The sequence below is a fragment of the Hibiscus syriacus genome, unplaced genomic scaffold (genome assembly GCF_006381635.1).
Source record: "Hibiscus syriacus cultivar Baekdansim isolate YM2019G1 unplaced genomic scaffold, ASM638163v2 tig00111105_pilon, whole genome shotgun sequence".
NCBI lineage: Eukaryota > Viridiplantae > Streptophyta > Magnoliopsida > Malvales > Malvaceae > Hibiscus > Hibiscus syriacus.
The window spans coordinates 16,303-37,871 of record NW_024062987.1 but is presented as its reverse complement, the minus strand read 5'-3'; the positions used below and the strand labels follow the sequence as shown (position 1 = coordinate 37,871).

The 21,569-nt window shown below is 33.4% G+C and overlaps 3 protein-coding genes across 3 annotated transcripts in view; 1 reads left to right on the top strand and 2 right to left on the bottom strand.

Annotated features, from left to right (window-relative positions):
* The window catches only part of LOC120154046 (myosin-16-like), a 29,642-nt gene extending 26,847 nt beyond the window's left edge, over positions 1–2,795 (bottom strand). The window contains exons 1-6 of the mRNA XM_039165903.1: positions 2,670–2,795; positions 2,414–2,557; positions 2,183–2,328; positions 1,941–2,097; positions 662–720; positions 62–221 (exon numbers count right to left, since the gene is read on the bottom strand). Coding sequence (XP_039021834.1) covers positions 62–221; positions 662–720; positions 1,941–2,097; positions 2,183–2,328; positions 2,414–2,557; positions 2,670–2,795 — 792 coding nt within the window. The remainder of the gene's footprint in view (positions 1–61; positions 222–661; positions 721–1,940; positions 2,098–2,182; positions 2,329–2,413; positions 2,558–2,669) is intronic.
* A 7,067-nt stretch (positions 2,796–9,862) lies between these two features.
* On the top strand, positions 9,863–11,581 carry LOC120153720 (cytochrome P450 94A2-like). The gene has a single exon (XM_039165620.1). It carries the CDS (start codon positions 9,949–9,951, stop codon positions 11,458–11,460), a length of 1,512 nt encoding a protein of 503 aa, XP_039021551.1. The 5' UTR covers positions 9,863–9,948; the 3' UTR covers positions 11,461–11,581.
* A 5,856-nt stretch (positions 11,582–17,437) lies between these two features.
* Positions 17,438–19,831, bottom strand: LOC120153935 (probable WRKY transcription factor 21). Its single transcript, XM_039165795.1, has 3 exons — positions 18,635–19,831; positions 18,397–18,522; positions 17,438–17,866 (listed from the first exon to the last, which is right to left on the bottom strand). Exons 1-3 carry the CDS (start codon positions 19,378–19,380, stop codon positions 17,722–17,724), a joined length of 1,017 nt encoding a protein of 338 aa, XP_039021726.1. The 5' UTR covers positions 19,381–19,831; the 3' UTR covers positions 17,438–17,721.
* Between the last annotated feature and the right edge of the window lie 1,738 nt (positions 19,832–21,569).

Genomic DNA, 21,569 nt, shown 5'->3' with positions numbered 1-21,569 from the left:
ATTCATGAAAATCATTAAAGGGCTATGCAATAAATAATGTAGAATCAGGGTAAATATAAACCTCCGGTGGAGCAGCGCAAAGAAGATAAAAACAGTGGTAGTTCCTTTCAGGATCTGAAATTTGGCAAACACGAGATTTTTCTAGGAGATAGGTTCTAATGGCTGCCCCTGATATTTGTCCACGTCTATCAAATTGAATCTCAACAAATTTTCCAAAACGACTGTGACAACAGAATGAAGAGAATGTCAGAAACTACACAAATGACATGACTGAAAAAGTGATCATTGAAATTTGAACTATCACAAATTGCTCTTATCAGAAGAAACAATTTTCACTTAAGGAGAGGAGAGCTAATTTTTTTTAAGGTTGACTCTCTAAAGAAGCACTAGGCTTTGTAAAGAACTTCAAATGTAGTGATTTAAACAAGATGATACTACAGAAGTAAATCCATTTTAACAATCTTTTTACTTTTAGCAGCTTGAACCAAAAAGGATAACAAAATTAAAACTGTAACGGAACAAATGAATAATTATGTACAAGTAGCATTAGATGAAATTAGGAAGTTAGTCTTTGGCAGAAACCAATAAAAGGAACTTAAAAGTTTAGGTAGAAAGACCACCCAAATTACTAGAAACTCTTCAAACGAGACAATTTTCTCACCTTGAATTGTTATTCCTGACAGTTTTTGCATTTCCAAATGCTTCAAGAACAGGGTTTGACTGCATCGAGACATTTAGTGCATAACATTCAGAACTAGATAAAATTACATATTAAAAAGAACAAGGAACTCTTATCTATAATAATTTCAAATTTTAATTATATGAAGGGAAAGGAACATTTAAGGTCTCTTGATTTGTCTAAAAACAAAATTTTGAATGAAAAATGATTACATGCAAGTTAAATTTCCTCATACTTTTTGGCATCTGACTCCATTTGCAGGTAGTTTGTTACATATCCAGAATGTGTCAATTGTAAAAACAGATTTTCATAGAAATTAGAAGAACAGGCAAAGATGTAACAAAACAAATTTGAAAACAGTAAATTTGTCGCAAAATGAATAATTTTCAAGATCTATGCAGTTACCCATCTGATTTCAAGAAAGTGACCATATTTTATGCTGCTGCATTTGATTTGGATTCTATATTGTTTGTCAACCATGTCATAATGTACTGTCTCCAGAGCAACTGTTCAAACACTTTCTTTTTCTATAATTTTAGTGACTTGCAAACTACTGCTAAATTCCAACATCAGCCCCCTTATTTCACATTCTCTCCTCTCTCCTCTCTCCTCTCTGAGCAGTTAGGTTTCTCCACTAAAGTGCAAGATTTTTCCTGTGATGGTAAACCTGCCATTATATGCTAGCATCTTAAGGATGACACGTGAGTTAAAATTTTAAGGAAATATACCCTTTTTCCACTTCTAGTCCTTATCCTAGATATAATCTTTTATTTGTCTTTTTGGATAAACTTAGAAGAGGAAATCAAAGGATATTAAGCATTTGATGAAATTGGAGAAATTGTCACAACTTTTGATAGATTGACATTTTCCATCATCCAATGAGTACATCTCCTATGTTTAAAAAGGTTGTAATGAGATAGATGTGTCTTACAAATTAAAGCGCAAAGCATATGAGACAAAAATATTTACTAATGTATTAACACTAGTGCTTTTATGCGTAGCTAAGTCTACTACTCTTGGATAACAGCACACTATAATATAGTCATTGCACTCCATAACTATGATCTGCATTAACACCTCCTAAAGAACACACGAGAGAACTATGGTGTATTGTTGCCTTAATTAATTACATAATGACAACTCCAAAACTTTTTAGTCCTCAAATTGTGTGCTTCAAGCATTTACTTGACTCTAAGCCAAAGATAAAGATTGAAATATTAGCTTACTTCAGTTCAGAATAGAGTTAGATCATCCAGCTTACTTCTAGAACTTTTCGTTCAACTGTCTGTCCTTCCGCACTAGTATGGCCACCCAAATATGCAAGATAGCGCATAATCAATTTGGTGGTTTCGGTCTTACCTGCTCCACTTTCACCACTGACCAATATAGAATTGGATTTGCATTCGTTAATCATCGCCCTGATTGAAAGTTAAACAATATAGAATGAACCAGCTCCATGATCTGCAGACAATACACAGATGAAATATAGAACCGCTTAGTTACCTATATGCAACATCAGTAATAGCAAAAACATGAGGTTTCAGGTCCCCTAGTTGAGCCCCTTTATAACTGTCCATCAATTTTTGATCATACAAATGTGAGAGAGCTTGGAATGGATTGATAGCAATGAGAATATTCCCGCAGTATGTCTGCAACGAGGTATAAAGTATCATCAATACAATTCATAACAGCAGTACTAAATGGTTCAAAACCAAAAAATGAGACCGAACATACATAAATCTCTTGGATTCCGTATCTTATGGCCAAATTGTAAAGCACAGCAGGCTCGTGCAAGTATGATAGCTTAGTCATGTCATCAACACCCCCAGCGGGAGCTTCCATATCCCTGGGATGCAATTTAGATAACTTTGTAGTAACCTGCCCAACATTATGGTGAAGGAATTGAAGGATTGGGTTATTAAAATCAGTTGCAATTGACAATAACTAAGGCTGAACCAGAATGTAATAAATAAATAAATATATTGCTTACCTTCTTCTCATTTCTAATCTCAACCTCAACTTCATTTCCATTAACACTAGTTACAACCCCATCAGTCCAAGCCAATTCTGGGACTTCGACCCATACAGGGGAACCTACACCAATTTCCTGTGGCATCCGCAGCAGCAGTTGAAGTTTGTTTTTTTTCTTTTTAAAAATAAAAGAGTAAAATTATACATTTATGTATCCGTTGATAAGTTTACATATTTCAACCTACCATTCCGTTCGGTGAATGTAAAATTCCTTAGAAAAGAATAAAATCAAATGAATCCCATCATTTTGGAGAAGGGTTCTGACCAAAATGCCGATGTTTTTTCCCCGGTGAAGGAAGAGCAGGTTGTTGTTTGGATGGGGATCGGTATGAGAAAAACGCAATAATCGGTGCACCCATGGATTTCGCCATTTTCTAGGAGCCTCGTGTGGTTCTTTTTTATTTTATTTTATTTTAATTTTTTCCTTTGTTACGTTTTCTCCGGAGATACTCAATAGTCCCTTCTTATTTGCATTTTACTTTCTTTTTCTTTTAAACAAAATAGACCTAATTTAATTTTATTTCTATAATTAAAATTTCATAGTTATGGTTTGGAGAAATAACATAAGAACATAAAATTCATTAACAATTATTTTATATTTTAATATATTTTAATTTTAGGGTAAAGTATATAAATAGTCCCTGAGCTTTTAAAGAGCTTGCATTTTGGTCACTCAATTTTTGAAATTTACAATACAGTCATCAAACTTTTAGTTCGTTTTCATTTCTGTCCCTACCATTACCTCCGTTTGTTTTTGCCGACGTAACACTTAACTGCCCTTAAACTTCCCCTTCTTCTTCAGTGATTCTTCTTCTTCCCCCTTCCTATTCACCCCACCTCCGATTAACGGTGGCTCACACCACTGCCATCATCACCGACATCGCCTCCCGATCACACCGTGACCCTCGAATCATACTCACCGTCCATCGACAAGTTCTGCCCCGATTTCGGAAGAGGGTGGAAGTAAAGCCAGATCCAATGGCGTCCTTCTCAATGGATGGCCTTCTCGTTGGATATCGAACTCATACGAAGCAATGCCGGAGAAAACTCGAGCCGATTGATAAATCGGAGGCGGATGAATTGAATCGGAGCTAGTAACAAAAGAAGTTCCACTCTTCAACGAAGAAGAAGAACGACCAGAATCAGGGACAAAAGTTCTACCTCGGAATGTAAAATTTCTTGAAGAACCAGAAGCAATCAAATAATTATCAGCTGGAGTAAACGAGGCCTCAATTCTAAAACCCCAAAACGAAAGCAAAATAGCAGCTAAAACAAAATACATCAAACTCCATGGCGCTACTTCTCCATCTTTAAACACTAATCCCAATTCAAAAACACATGAACTTTACTCTCAAAATTCAAAGCTTCATCAATGGCCATAACAGGATAAGACAGAACACGGCTTGAAATGAAAGATTGCCCATATCGACTCAAAACCAGAACAGAGAAGGGAATGCCCAAAAACGACATGGAAGAACTTTAACAACATAAACAGCCTAGAAAAAAATCAAGTCGAGGAAGACAATTACACAAGCACACGCAAAGACCCACTCCGATTATGATAGTCAAAAGAGAACCGAATCTGCTTAACAAATGAAAGGCAAGGATGCAACTAGGATATTTAAAATGGCCAATAACACAAAATCGTTAGCACTAAGCAACTAACAACCCAAAGCATCAACCAAATTCATGAACCCAGGAAATCGGTCAACCTATGATCCAACACACAAGATAGACTAATCTGCAAACAAAAGAAACCCAAAAATCCATAAATCGCCGAACCTTGATTCGCTTGAGTTGTGGCCGAATGAGTGAAGGAACGAAACATGGTTTAGTAGAGTCGAACTTACCGAGTCGACAGAGAAAGAGGGCTTTCGAGAGATCTCCAAAGGGGTTGGAGAATAAGAGTACAGTACAGATGCCTTTTCATTTGAAGAAAAGAAAGAAGAAATAAGAAGGGGGAGTTAAAAAAATAACGGTAGGTAACGGGGGATCAAAATGAAAACGAACTAAAATTCAATGATTGTATTGTCAATTTTAAAAATTAAGTGACCAAAATACAAGTATTTTAAAATTTGGGAAACTATTTATATACTGTACCTTTAATTTTATTATGTAAATCCAAACAAAATACAGAATTCGACTTGATAGTTTGGTGTCGAATATTTTATTTTCTAATATTTAATCCAAAATTTTAATTCTTTTAATAACATTTTAAATAAATTATCTATTTAATCACCTATTTATTTTTATGTTTATATTTCAATCACTCAAATATTTTTTTAAATTATACATAATTTTACATTTCATTTATATTTTGATCACCCTTCAATTTGACTGTTGATTTGATGAAAATTGTGATGTAACTTGATATAATAATAATTTTAATTTTTAGAACTTACATATTCTATCAAATTAATCACAATTCATAATAATTTATTAACATTTAGGCTTAATATATAAAATAAGTGTTCAAACTATATCGTTTTTTCATGAATAAGTGCATAAAGTATTTTTTAACTCATCACAGTGTTTAACGTTGCAAACATTATTATTTTAGGTGTTCGGGCCGTCTACAATATTAATTTACTTTGTTAAGTGACATGTGTTATAATTTGATAATTTTAAAATTTTATTTTAAAAAATTTAAAATATTTTATTTTGAAAAAGCCCTAGTTTTTTTCTTTAAAATACCAAAAAACCTCAAACTCTTAAAATATCTTATTATAATCTCATTTACTCCCCATCCTTCATCTTTAATCACTCATATGTCGTCGACCACTCAATGAACGGCCACAACCCTTACTATTATCTTAAAACCCAAAATTCTCAAATCTCAAAATTTTAATCTATAATCCCTAAAATTCAAATATCCCTTAATTTCCTTTGCTCAATTTTGATAATCAATCGTTTAACCAACAGTGACGGCCGACCCTTTGATCAATCATTTGGCCATGAAAACGCCATAGATGCAGGGGAGGAAAAATAAAATTTTTCAAAATTCCAAGACTATAACACGTGTCACTTAATGGAGTAAATTAACGTCGTTGACGGTATAAGTACCTAAAATGGTAATATTTGTGACATTAGGCATTGAGATGAATAAAAAAATATTTTAGTCACCTTTTGATGAAAAACGGTATAGTTTAGACACTTATTTTATATTCAAACCTTATAATTATTAATACTTCATTTTAAATGGACGAAAATGCATCAGATGTCTCCGTACTTTTGAAAATTATGAAAAGACGATAAAATTTTGAATTACTTGTATAAAATTAAAATATATACCACCATAAAATGAATACGATAACACATTAACGCGTCGAAAATACAAACAACTTACATAACATAACAAAATTTATATAAATACACCATCATTTACATGTGAACTTTGATAACATGGCAAAAACAAATTAATTCACCATTATTATGAAAAAGAAGGCAGCTTACTCACAGTAACTTGTGCCCAATACATCTATAGCAAGCCCCAAATGCAATATTTATTTCAAAAATAATATTTAAAAAACATCACATAAATATAAATAAAAAAAGCTAAAGCGTAATATATATATATATAGAGGGGTAAGCTCCAATTACATTACGTAAAACTCTTTTAATTTTACACGTTTTCAAAATCATTGAATAAGAGAAATTAAATACTGAGATTGATAATAGAAAATAAAAAGATATTCACTAGGGGAAATAATGAGCTAATCTCATCCTTTGATTTCCAGCAATCTAATAGTTCTAAAAAAGTTGTGCATAATATAAGTAGATTCTAATTCATATATGTCGGAACCGTCTTTCGGATGGGCCCGGAATTGGGCTTCGACGTGAATGAATTGGGTTAGAGTCGCCACCGACCATTTTCTGATAAAAATAAAAATTTAATACTTAAATATATATATATATATATATATATATATATCTGATAAAAATAAAAATTTAATACTTAAATAAATAAAATAAAAGAGAGAGAAAAAATTGAACCATAAATTAAAAGTGAGGAACTGAATTGAAATAAAATCAGCTTTGAAGATCAATCCAAGAAGAATTCAAAGTTAATTTAAATCAAACGGACCAAGATGGAATAATTACAAAATGGAGGTCCAAACTGTAATTCCCCAAAGTTTTAAAAACGCGGGCGTACGGAGGGCTAAACGGCGTCGTTTCACTTTTGTTATTTAAGACATGCTTTTCTCATCCCACCTTCCCTCATTTGCACATAACCCTTCTCTCACTAAAAGGAGAGAACGAACGTTCTCTCTAGCCTCTCTCTACAACCCTCATCGAAGGGACGCCGACCGCCGGCGGTGACCGAAAAAATTACTGTCAAAACACTCGTCTCAACGTCCTCAACCCAAATCCGAAACCCAAACACCCAAAAGATACCTCCTCTGGCGTAGATCTACATAAAAGACTTCGGTTTTTTACCTTTTTTTACGAGACCGTTCCACTTCTAGCGTCCTTATTGCTTTGGTGGTCTTTTTTTGTTGCTTTGTGTCGGTTTTGTTGTGTGTATGAGTTGGGTTTGGTTGGTTTTGTGTTTGGTTGCTCTGTTGTATTTTTTGGGGTTCGGTAATGGTAAAGTTGTTGGCTCACTGTTGTGGTATTTTTGTTAGTCGTGGCTCTGGATCGTGGCTCTAGTACTATGTTTATGGTTTCGTGTTGATGCGATGGTATTTTGTTTTTGGTTCCTTGGTTTACTGTGGTTTCGTTCGGTTCTGTGTGGTGATCCCTCCCTGGCAGTGGTTGGTGGGGGTATTTATACCCCCCACCGGTGGTCGTTCCGACGATCATGGTAACACGCTCGTGGTTGGTTGGCCGGGGATTTCGGGATGGGTCAGTCCCAATCCCCTCAGCCGAAAATCTCGGTGACCGGTGCGTGGTCTCTTGACTGTTGTTGGTGGCGTACTTGCTTCTGGAACATTTGACTTGATCTTGACCGTTGGATTGGGTCAGATCTAACGGTCCAGGTCTAACCGCAGCGTGATGATTTTTTTAGGGTTAATTAAACCCTAAATGCCTTACATTGTTGAACGTTGATCCCATCTCGATCTGACAGTTGTGGGATATACAGCGCTGGGACTAATGCTGAAAAACCCTAACTTCCATTTGGACCTCCCACCGAGCCTGCTTGCTGGGCGGGCTAGGCTTGGTTGGGCTTTAACCCGAACCTTGACTTTGGACCTGACAAAAGTATAAATAATAATAAGAAATAAAATAAATAAAAATAATAATAATAATTATATATATAAATATTTTCAAAAAATATGTAATATATAAATTTCTAAACATTTTTAGAAACTATATATTATACATATTTTCAAAAGCATTTTAAAAACTATATGATATATATATATATATTTTCAAAAATATTTTAAAAACTAAATATTATATATTTTTAAAATGTTTTTTTAAAAACTATATAATATAAATATTTTCAAAAATGTTTTAAAAACTATATATTATATATATTTTCAAAAAATGTTTTTAAAAACTATATAACATATAAATGTTTTCAAAAATGTTTTCAAAACTATATATTATATAAGTTTTCAAAATGATTTTAAAAACTATATATTATATACTTTCTAAAATGTTTTAAAAACTATATACTATATAGTTTTCAAAAATATTTTAAAAACTATATATTATATGCATTTCCAAAATATTTTTGAAAACTATATATATTATACATGTTTTCAAAAATCGTTTGCAAATTATAATATATATATATATATATATATATATATATATATATATTAAAAAGAATGGACGAAAATTAGTGTCTACAATATATATACACACAAATAAAATACTTAATCTTATAAGAAAATAATATGTACCTAAAACTATTATTATTAATTGTAAAACTTGATATAGTAATAGTAACAATAATAATTAAAATAATAAAATCTAATGTGTGAAATAATAATAATAATTCTTATTATTATAAAAAAAATAAAGAGTGCAATTACTTACACCTCTCCTCTCTGGTAGAAATTAAAGAGTGCAATGAGAGACTTCTAATTACATCCAAATTAATAATACCTATAAATTATAATAATTATTCAAACACATTCAGATGTATAATAACATCTAAATACATGTAACTTTAATTATATAATAAATTTTTAAATATAAAAATACTTAATTATTTGAATAATAAAATTACTAATAAAAATAAACATCTTATATAACTTTATCTACTTGTTCTACCGTTCTAAATCGATTAAATTATTCGATTTCAAACATTAAACGTATACTCCTCACCGTATGTTGTCCCTAATCAAACTCTTCCTCATCTAAATCAAAATCAAAACCTATATTATAATAATATCTTATTCTTACATTTAATTTTTTAAGTAGCGTTATAAATATACACGAATATTGACGTAAATATTTATATTATTATTACAGTAAACTAATGTGTTTTATATGCATTTATTTAAAATAAATTGATGTTATAATAAAAATATACTGTTTGAATTCAAACATTAAATTTTCAAACATATATATTTTACGTAGAAAAAAAGGTTCATCGAGCATTTATTTAAATAGATTAATAATGTTATGGTTGATTGACTCAAAGTACACCGGTGAAAGTAACTATTATTGATTGGTTGAACTCAAAGGTATTTTATTTAAATTGTTTCTTAGACGTGTGTTATATATGTATTTAATATTTTATTATTGCGTAAGCTACATGTTTAGCGCTGCAATTATCAAATTTTTACTGTTTTGATCATCCAACTATTTTTGTTTAAAAATAACATCTAATATTATGTTTTGGTTTCATTTGGTCACCTATTAATAGAAAAATTAACAATATGATATTTTAAATTTTTTCTCAATAATGATATGTCATTATCTTATGGTGCACATCAGCACTATTATTAATTTTTTAACGGTAGGTGACCGAAATGAAACCAACACATAATGTTAGGTATGATTTTGAAACAAAAAAGTAGTTGGGTGACCAAAAAGAATAAAAGTGATAGTTGGAGTATTAAACATGTATTTTTCCTTCATTATTTAAAAAATTACTATTTTTACTTAATATAAAATGAAAAGTTGCTGCGTCCATTTCGTCACCCCTTACCATTATCCTGCAAATATATAATAGAGAAATATACAGTAGTGGAAGAAGAACGCTCATTGCCCAGTTGATACTTATCTTCTTACCCAGTTATAATACACAAACCAGCTCCTCTTTAACTAGGTTTATAACAATGTTTATCCAGCTGCTAACCTTACCTATCATCTTCTTCCTCACCATCCCACTTTTCTTCTTCATTCTCAACAAAAACTCAAAATCCCAGAAATCCGATGTTTTGCCCAAGCGTTACCCAATCATCGGTTCCTATTTTGCGGTAAAATCCAATCTAAGCAACCGCGTCCAATGGATCACACAAATCCTCCAGAACTGCCCCTCAGCAACTTACACACTCCACCTCGTCTTCGGTTACCGCTGGATCTTAACTGCCAACCCCGACAATGTCCACCATATTCTCAAGACCAATTTCAATAACTACCCCAAAGGCTATTTCTTCATTAGCGTTTTCTTTGATTTTCTAGGAAATGGTATCTTTAATGCCGACGGGGAGTCCTGGAAGTTCGAGAGGCAACTTTCGAGTCACGAGTTCAACACTAAATCTCTTCGTAAATTTGTTGAAACCGTCGTTGATACCGAGCTTCACGACCGTTTGGTTCCGGTGCTCTCCGACGCCGCTTCCGACGAGACGGTGCTTGACTTGCAAGATGTTCTTCAGAGGTTTGCTTTTGACAACGTCTGCAAGATCGCCTTCGGACATGACCCTGCCTGTTTGTTACCTTGTTTGCCGCAAACCCAGTTTGCTGACGCGTTTGAAGAAGCTACCCAGCTGAGTTCCGGCAGGTTCCGAGATCCTCTTTCGGCACCTTGGAGAATCAAGCGATTTTTCAATATCGGATCGGAGAGGAAACTCAAAATGGCTATCGCTCAGGTCCGTGATTTCGCGAAGAAGATTGTCAGGGAAAAGAAGCAAGAATTAGCTGATAAATCGTCTTTGAAATCGGTTGATCTCTTATCAAGGTTCTTAAGCTCCGGTCATTCTGACGAGAATTTCGTTACGGATATAGTCATCAGCTTCATACTCGCCGGCCGCGACACAACGTCGGCGGCTTTGACGTGGTTTTTCTGGTTAATATACGAACACCCTGAAGTGGAGAAAGAAATCCTCAAAGAAATCAAAGAGAAATCGGATACGCCAGTGTATGAGGAAGTTAAAGACATGGTTTACGTTCATGCTTCGCTTTGCGAGTCCATGAGACTGTATCCTCCGGTACCCACGGATGGAAAACTGGCGGTGGAGGACGCTGTTCTGCCGGACGGGACAGAGGTGAAGAGAGGAAATATGGTGACGTACGCTCCTTACGCGATGGGGAGGATGGAGAAGATATGGGGTACCGATTGGGCGGAGTTCAAACCGGAGAGATGGTTGGAAAGAGATGAGGCGGGGAAGTGGAGCTTCGTCGGGAGAGATCCTTACACTTATCCGGTGTTCAACGCCGGACCCAGGATTTGTTTGGGGAAGGAGATGGCGTTCTTGCAGATGAAAAGGTTGGTGGCGGGTGTTCTAAGGCGGTTCAAGTTGGTGCCGGCAGTGGAGCAAGGGTTTCAGCCGGTGTTTGTTGCTCATCTTACGGCTAAGATGAAAGGCGGGTTCCCCATCAGAGTTGAGGAAAGGGAAGAGTTCGATTAGCCAACTACAATTGCTTCTTCTTGGACTTTTTTTGTTTGTTCAATCTGCTGGACTGGACATGCGAATGAAATTTACCATATGATGTTTGTTTGGTTGTTTTAATGGGCCTTAAATTTAGAATGAACTGCACTTGCAGTTGTGTTAACTGGTCCAATATTTTTTAAATAAAGGTCTCTTTATTAGTTCTTCCCAAAGGACAAAAAATCTATGAATAAGTTACTCTGGGGATATGAAGAATAGTTATTTTATAACATTCTTTTAATTTCTCTAACGTTTTTCATTATTAAAAAAAATAAATTATTCACACTATTCTGCCATATAATATTAATGTGAAAACTGCCTTAACATACATAACTAACTAAACTTATTTTCTAAATAAAATCAATTTTGAAATCTTGAGTTGAGTTAGAAATGTATTTGAGCAACTTTTCCAAGAGAATTATTCAGTGAGTTGAGATAAATTATCCATAATATAAGTTTAGTCATTTATTTTGATAAAATTTAAAATTTATATAAGAATTAAATAATTTAAAATATAAATTATATATCCTACATATGATATTATTACATTTTTTTCAAAAGAATGGATGCCATAATGTGATAGAATCTAATGTATCTTATATAGAATTTAACTCTAAGTACCTACTCTACCTAACTCCCTATAATTTCATCCCAACCATTCCCTTCTTCTCCAACAACATAAAAAGCATATACATACATATTTGCAAGTTAAAGATATTAAAATTGATCTAAAGAGATGAAATATTAAAGTTTTTTAAATAATATTTACGAAATTCGGTTGATAGAGTTATATTTATAATATAATTTTTAATATGGCAAGCGATGCCTTGTGATTGTGTGCTTAGTTCATACGAAACAGTAATTATAATAATATGCTAACACAATAGGATGATAAAAAAAATGCCATCGCACATAATATGTATATATATATATATATATATATTGCCAGTCATGTGATATTGGCGAAGTGGCCTTACATTATTGCATGGAAAAAATGGCATCACACATCAGCAGCAAAGATCGAATGGTGTGCTTCGGTAGTTGTCAGTTCTCCAATACCTATCTCTCAATTCCTATTCAAACCCAATAAAGGAAGCACTTAGGTTCCGGTTTGTTCAACCCAACATAGAATCTAAAGACCTTATATTTACTACAAACAAACCGTTTCATATATACTGTCTTCATCTCATTTTCTTACAACCTTCAACTACTGCTGCGTCTGCATGTTCATCACAAATTGCACAACATGCCGGCAAGTGACAACCACCGGCAGATCTGACCCACCACCGAATTATGAGCTTCACGTGTAAACCAGACTCACATGGAAAATTTATGGGGTTTCGTTTAGTTTTCATATGAAATTTGACCCACCATGAGTTATTATATCTGCCCCACCCGGGAGATATATAGCTCATGCCTCATGGAATCCGGTAAATAACTATCCGTAAGGCCAAAAAGGAAAAGAAAGCGGTAAATATAAAGTTTCACTTTTACTCCCTTTCTCCATCACGCACAAAGTTGTATAGTAACTTTTATAATCCCAAAAACATATTAAAAGAAAGAAGCAAGAAAGATGGATGAAGACCGGACTTTTGCAGTCAATGTTCACATTGAGACAACTATTGCCTATTGGAGGAGAAAAGAAAGAACCATGAAAATCAGGGTTTTGAAAACTCTACCTTTAAATCTAGTTCCAGCTTCTCCAATTCTGGCTTCTCTTGATTCCATATCTACTCTCTTTGCATGAAAATAGAACCAAGTTGGGGGGAACGAAGCCTGGTCCGAAATCGTTCAAAAGACATGTAAGACCCACATGAATGACTTCGAACCAGACAACATTCTCCGCAACACTTCATGTTAGAAATCCGCAAGAGGAAGACGAAGAAATCGGAGGGTTGAGAATCAGAGGAGGGAGAGTGAGAGATGACAAAGTTTTTTCAGAGATAGAGAAACATGGAAATAGGATAAGTGCGTTTTTCCTTTTAAATTTTTGCGCCATGCATAGTTATTAGTATTATTTTTATATATTTTTCCCATGGGGGTCTTTAAATACGTACGTAGTGAACAAGAGACAATCTTTAATGGGTCACATGACATGGTGTCCACTTGCAACCCTACCTTTGCCCTTGCTTTTCACACATGTTTATAAATGCTTAATTTCTAATACCGATTTAAATTCGAGCCGTATTTTAACTGATTTTCGTATTGGATTCTGATTCAAATTATCACATCCTTGATACATATACATGGTAAATATTTTTCTTATTCAAATGCTATTCCATTAATGCTTTTGAGGGCAACTCAAGCAGCTACCTATACTTAAGCATCTAAAATTTGATTAAGGGCATTGACCTTTGAGTTTATTAATTCTATGAATTCAAGTAAAGGATTTTTTCCTTGTCACTAAGGTATAAAAAGGAAGGTGGAAGCAGGCGGAGAACCTTCGTAAACAATGAGAGATGGCGCGCGCATATATATATATATATATATATATATATATATATATATATATATATATATATATATATATATATATATAATATATATATATATATATATATATATATATATATATATATATGGATATGATCATTTTGCATAATGTAAAATTATTTTAACATTACGTAGATTTAGAATTGTTACACATTATAAAACTCTTTTAATTTTATACAGATTCGGACCTTTAGATGAGCAAAATCAGATACTGAGATTAATTGTAGGAAATTATATATATATATATATATATATATATATATATATATATATATATATATATATATATATATATATATATATATATATATATATATATATATATATATATATATATATATATAAATGAAAAGCTAGTTTTACGCCAAGCTTAAACCCTAAGCTTAACACAGTTTGGCATCTAAAGTAAATGCTCTTCTTGTAAAGCAAAAAGAAAGAAAAATCCGCTCCCTCCCTGTGTTTAAACGACAACTTGAATTTGTCAGAAAAAAGGGCTTATTGGGAATACGAAGAACTGTTGATTTTCATCAGCAGTATACCTATTATACCTAAATGATTCCAGTAACAAGGGGGGGGGGTTGTAAAATTTTCTTCAATTGCATCTGCAGATTCCAAGGCTAATTGATTATGATGGTAACTTGTCGAAGAAGAAAACATGCCTATTTTCTTGTTACTGTAAAAAGGACTCAAATTCTGTAGACATGGCCAAGAGACTATCATGATAATCTTCAACTTCTTACTCCCATCTAGCTTTGTTTCACAACATCTCTGACTGTTATTGAAGCTTTAGCTTATGATTGCATGCATGCTGATAGACCGATGGATGCTGGACTACGGTCGTTCGTATCCCTGTAGATTTTAAATCTTCATATAATTTAGATTTTTTTTTTGTATTTCTTGTTTGCACCTTTAAATTTTTAATATAACTTAATAAGTTCTCACTTCGATATTTAAAATCTTGCGTACATGTATGGACTGAAGTAGCATACATCACTCTAAAGTACAAAGTCAAATGGCTCCAAAAACATTCATGATGACATCTGAAGACAGTGAATCTAACATGGAAATTACAAAACATCCTGTGGGTGATATCAGCTATCAATCTTTTGGACAAAATATAAACGTGCAGGAAAATTGCATTAAACACTTCCATGTTAGATTTGCAGGAAAAAAAGGAACCAGTTCTGTTTATTGTCATCATAGATAAAATCAGAAACAGATGATAGGCAACCTTTTTCACCTCCATTTTGGTTTTCAGTAAAAGCCTCCCCTTATCTTCTATACCCATCAAGGCAGTAGCCTATATGAATTATTCCAAAAGCAAAGGGAATCGATCATTGATGAGGTGTACACATGCATCCCATACTGTTATTTGTATATTACAAAAATACATAGCCTTAAAAGTCAAACCAATCTTTTGGAATAGCATTCTGTTCCCACATTTCAAGCATGCTCTACCTAAAGAAAATGTTCTCATTCGGCCTCTGTGTGTATGTATGTATATATATATATATTTCTAGTTGAGCTTTATAATCAATGAGATTTCCGTGTCAAAACGAGAAACTTTATTTTTCTGGGTACCCTACACTAGGTATCACTGAACTTTACCCATTAACTCGTTTATATCATTGAATTTTTAATTTTATCATTTATAACATTGAATATCAATTTTGAGTTGAGATTACTTTGTTTTGAGTTATGCACCTCATTGAGATGTTGTCAATTACAATTTTTTTGCTTCATGCGAATTAAAATGTACCATTTGTAGCGAATATAGTAAAATTTATTTAATGTAACATACATTGACGGAGTTAAGTAGGAGTTTGGGAGGCGACTGCCTCCAAAATTTTTTATCATTAAATAATATAGGTATAATTATCTGTTTAAATCTTTAAATTTTGATTTATTTTTATTTCGATTTTGTCTCTCTGGTTTTTATTGTTAATTACACTTTGCCCCTTTTGAACTAAAATCATGACTCCATCCCCTAGTAACACACTTCTATTTACAATGTAGCAGTGACAACCGTCATGCTTAGCCTTAGCCATATGAATATGAATCTTTAACTATATTATTCAGAATTAAGTACAAATGTAAGGTATTATTATGTTTAGATGATCTTTATAGATCATCGAAGATTTAAATAGCGGTCGGATAGCGGTCGTGGCGGCAGCTGATACCGTAATTCAAAAAATAGCAGTGTGAAAGAGAAATCACACCAATAACGATAGATTGCAGCCGTATTTTAACGGATAGCGGCCAATCGCGACAATAGCGTACCGCTATTTTATTATTTTTCCGCTATTTCATTTTTTAAAAAATCAACTCATTTAAAAAAATTCACGACCACGATATCCTCAATGACCGTAATAGTATCTATTAAATTCGCAACCGTGATAAACGCAACGCGATCGCAACCTAATTTAAATCCCTGTAGATCATATCTTACATTGGACATGGTACTTCAAAACGGAAAAGGGAAAAAAAGAACAGAGTAGTTACTTTAGAAAAAGTCTTTTGCTAAATCTACAACCTATGTAAAAGTTATTTTCTGCAATTTTTGTGTTGAAAAATATTTTTTTTATATAATTTGTGTTTGAAAAGTATTTTTAGAGTTAAAATTATATTTTTATTTTATTTTTTATAATTATTTTATATAATTCAATTTGCAATATTCAGCCCAAATTTGAAATTTCAGAAGGCAGTGGGCTTGCTGAGTACGCAAATTGAATTGGTTTTTAGGTAGAATAAAATGATTTCAATGATTAATAAATTGCAGTTATTTTTTATATATCGAATTTTAATATATGAGAGAAAGAGAAAACTCAAATAATGTTTGATATATTAATTGATATATGAATTTCGTACACAACCACTGAATTATATTTTATTTTTAATTAAATTATATATATACACACAATATAAAATTTTCATGTACTTAAAGTTCAAGTTCGAGTCAAACTTGATAATTTTAAACTCGTGAGCTTTTGAGTCAGACATCAAATAGCTCGTGAGCTTTCGAATCTATTAGAGCTTTAATTTTTCTTATTTTGAGCTAGAGTCAAACTTGACAATTTTAAACTCCTAACTTACGAGTTGAGTCAAACTCAGCTTTAAACTTTTTGAATATAGTCAGAATGAACAATACTTGAGTTCGAGTCAATCGTTTACAGCTTTAGAAATGCCAATGGTAGAGGGATTGCCATTTTGGAACTGCAATGTGTTTGTTGAAGCATGTTGCCCATGTTGGTTAGTCTACAAAATTCACGTGCGTTGTTCCAAATCCTCAGCAAGATTTGACTTCAATAATAGTTCACGTGACACCAACAAAATAGAAAGACATGGTTCGGCAAAACATCAGAGTCTCCAGCTCTGTATGCAAATCATGTCACGAACAACTTTACGACCATTTAACCAAATCTTGCTAGTCAGACGACATTCTCAACATTTCTGGTTTGGTTCCAAGCATTTTTCATTGATGATATTTTTCCATTAAATTCCAAAAGTTCAATCCCCTTTCCACCATTCATTGCAATGAAAGATGAAATAGTACTTACAGTTCTAACCCCCCCCCCCAATTCTACAATTTTCTTTTGCTGACAAGGAAGAAAAAATGGAAGGAAAGAACCAGGAACCTCTCCGATGTATCCCATGCTCGAACCGTGCAAGATATGTACCGGAGCAAATCAAGCCAACTGTTTAACTAGGCTGAAAGCGGATCTTTTAGCAGTTTTCCCCCAAAGACTACTATGTCGCCGTCGATTGCAATGGTTTCCTTGGGTGGTTGTGCTCACCTTCATAGGTAACGATAAGCATGGATGGCTCTTCCAAGCACCTCTCCACATGCTTCCTTGCAGAGCAACCTCTCATACTGCTACATTTATAGTATCCCCTGCACACCAGTTGAAAAGGAAAAGCCTTTTAAGTCGATAAATTTAGACGAATTTCTCTAAACATGAATCGAAGTAACAAGCTTGCTAAAAAACACTTCAAACATGCAACTGCAACTAACGCCATGGCTGATAACCCACTTAAACATTAAAGATATAAATGCATCATCATTCCGCTTGGCCATGCTCAGACCTCCCTCGATCGTCTAAGATTTCACTTCGCAAGGGGTTGAACTTCAACAGTTGAAAGTTACCTTTTAACATCTTCGAGACTAAGGTAATCATAAATCACTCAATGCAGTAAAACCATTATCTTAACGAAACTGAAACATTAATGATATTGCTACACAATAAAATCATTATTTTGTAACAAGCCCTTTCGTTTATATGATAAGTTCACCTTGTTCCATTCCTAGTCTAATTTCAATCCCAAAAGTTCTTATATGCACCTATATTTGAAGCAAAACAGAACAGGGAAACACCAGAATTCACATAATAGCATATCGAATCTTGGTCTGATGACGATCATTACCTAGGGTGAGGAGAACCCTTGATTGGCTTCTGTCCGTACTTCCTCCATGAATAATCATCGGGAGGAATATCAGCAAGCTTGTTACTGATTGCAGGCACCTTGATTGATTTCTTTACTCTCTGTTTCCTGCCAACAGAGAGTAACTAATTAAGCTCCATTAAAGGATCAAAGCAATTATGATAACTAATATCAAGAGCATGAGCATGATTCCATACAGATGCCAAAAATAATATCGAACCTCTTTTTCGAGCAGTGGCATTTAGCGCTGCTCCCACATTTGACACTCCCCTCCCCTCCCCTAGCGGAACACTTCTTCTTGTGTTGGGAACCTTGGTCCGAGGAACGAGAACCCCCGCTGAAATGGAAGGCACCCCCACCATTCAAGTTGACTACACTACCATCTATGCTCAAGGAAGAAATAAAAGACCTAGTAGACGACATGGTGGGCGTACAGCTAGAGCTATCGAAATTCAAGCTAATGCCACTATTACTCCCCCTAAACATCATCTCAGCTTGATGTTTCATTTGTTGCTGTTGGAGCTGCCACCTCTGTCGAAGCTGTTGCTGTTGTTGGAGGAAATGGTAATGCCCCGACGAAGCTGGTTCGGTGAGTTGCTGAAGGTTTTTCCCATTTGAGCTCAATTCCAAAGATGGGGTTCCAAAATAAAGAGAATTCTTGGCATGTGAACTCAATTCTTGAGCTGAGCTTTCATGGTGACCACCAAGCTGCAAAGTCCTGTGGTGAGGGTTGTCCAAAACGATGCTCTGGGGAAGAGGGGCTTGTAATTTCCGCAGTTTCCTCACCCTTGCATGTCCTAAACCAGAGTTCAAAAGAGAAACCACCTTTTTGAACCTAAAAACAGCCTCCCCAGTTTCAGCCATTAAATTCCTGTATTGAATCTGATCTTGTGGCTGAGACAAAATACTCAAAACCCTATGGCAGCTCTCCACTGCTGCCTTGTTAGCTTCCTCAACCTCCTCCATGTTCAACCCCAAAACCAAAAAAAACCCTAATTATCCAAACCAAAGATCAACTAAACAAAAACATATCATCAAAACAACAAGGTTCAACAGGAAAACTAGATCTTTAAAGGAAAAAAAGAAAGACCCGTCCGTCAAAATTCAAACTTTCTTGCAGCAGAATTGAAACCAAATGAAACAAAGGGAAAACAAGACCTTGTTAGAATTGGTGTTTTCAAACCCTAGATTCTGCTTCCCATATTCTTTTTAGATTGAAACTAGAAATGTGTGAGAGAGAAGATTTTGTTTTTAGCCCACAGTAAGGTAAGAAGAATTCACAAACGGCCGTAACCAAAAAAAAAACAAAGCTCCCATCTTTTCTTTTTGCCCCTTCCACTAAACAATATAAAAAGAAATTCAACAGAGAGAGAAAAACGATGATAAGATGTTTAAATAAATTAATAAAGGGAACGGGTGTCTGAGCCGTGCTCAGCCGAATAAATGAAAATTCTGCCGTCTCTGTCACAGATTTGAGGTGGTCCCATACAAAGCCTTTGGTTTTTTTCTTTTTCTTCTGCCATTGATACCTTTGATAGTTCCCATTTTCTTCATTAGGTTTTATTTAATTATTCCTAGTGATTGGGTTGATAACTTTTTACAACAACAATTTATTCGATTTTCCTCGTAAAATTTCTTCTCGTGTTTTAACTTCGGTAGATTTTGATTTTGCATCACTCGTAATAAGATATCAAATTAACCAACCAATGCGGTTGGTTCAAGAGCTTGATATCGTTTAATTAATGTTTTAAATTCGAGTTTTCATGTATGTAAAATATCTTCGTTGAAAGATTTACTTATCAAAATCAAATGTACGACTTAGATCGATTTTAGATTAATCAAGATAAAACCTTAAAGAACAACAAAATATAAAAAGAAATGGAACGAAAGTAACAATGAGCCAAAATTCGGAGAGCTATGTAACTTAAAATAACATAAATTTAAAATAAAATGACATATAATTAAATTATATAAATTAATGTCTTTAATATGATACTTGTATACAATTTAATATATTTTTTAGTAAACTACTTATTTAGTCGTTTAATTATTCTTGCAGTTCTGTTTGGATACTCAACTATTATTTTTTTAAATCATACTTAATGTTATGGTTTGATTTCGTTTTGTTCACTCGACGTTAGAAATTTAACGGTGATAATGATATATCATCATAAGATAATGTTATATCATCTTGAAAAAATTAGAAAATTATTATGTCGGTAATTCTATTAGTATTTTAATGATATGTGACCAAATTGTTACATTGGTTATGATTTTGAAGAAAAAAATCATTAAATGATCAAAACCAAAGCAAAAAAAATAAGTAGATAACTTATTACTAAATTTTCCCAATATTTTTCTCGACAAATTACCGTATTTTAAGATCTTTAAGGTCAAAAATGTCAGAATAATGTAGTAGGTGAAATTTTTTTTCCCACAATAACTTGGTTCCAACATTATTTCCATCACGCCTAAAGACCCATGATATCTAAGACATTTTCAGGCTAAAATTTTGTTATATGCGATTACTAGACGTATTTAGTTAAATTCTTTTTCTACTATGCATTTTTTGGCATTTTCCCTAAAAATCACTTTCTTTTTTTTTAAATATTTATGTACCAGACACCCTTTGAGATAATATTCTCTATCTAACACCCTTTACAGAAAGGTACAGTCCATGCAATGTGCATTACGCTGATGTGGCACCACGTGGGGTAAGGCGCAGCCCACGTTAGGGCAGAATAAATACCGAAGGCGTGGCTATGCACTTTCCATCCCACCGTCCCAACTGATCGTTTACACCATCTATCTCACCCTATAAATACCCTTCTCAACTATTTTCACCACACAAAATCCTCTCAAATCCTTTCAGAAACCAAATATCGTTTAAATTTTATTTATAAGATATATTTTATTATATTTAATATTTTATTTATTTATTGTATTATTTAATTTTTTAGTATTTAATTTAATTATTTTATTTTTTTCAGTTATAAAATGGAAGGTGGTCTGCTTCGTTTAGATGGAAATATGTATAAATTAACATAAACAAACGACGACATTCTTCTAGTTGAGGGGATTGATATAAATGTTTACGGGTTGAGAGCGTATTTATAACAAAAAAAAAAGTTTAAAAGTCAAAAAATACAGATATA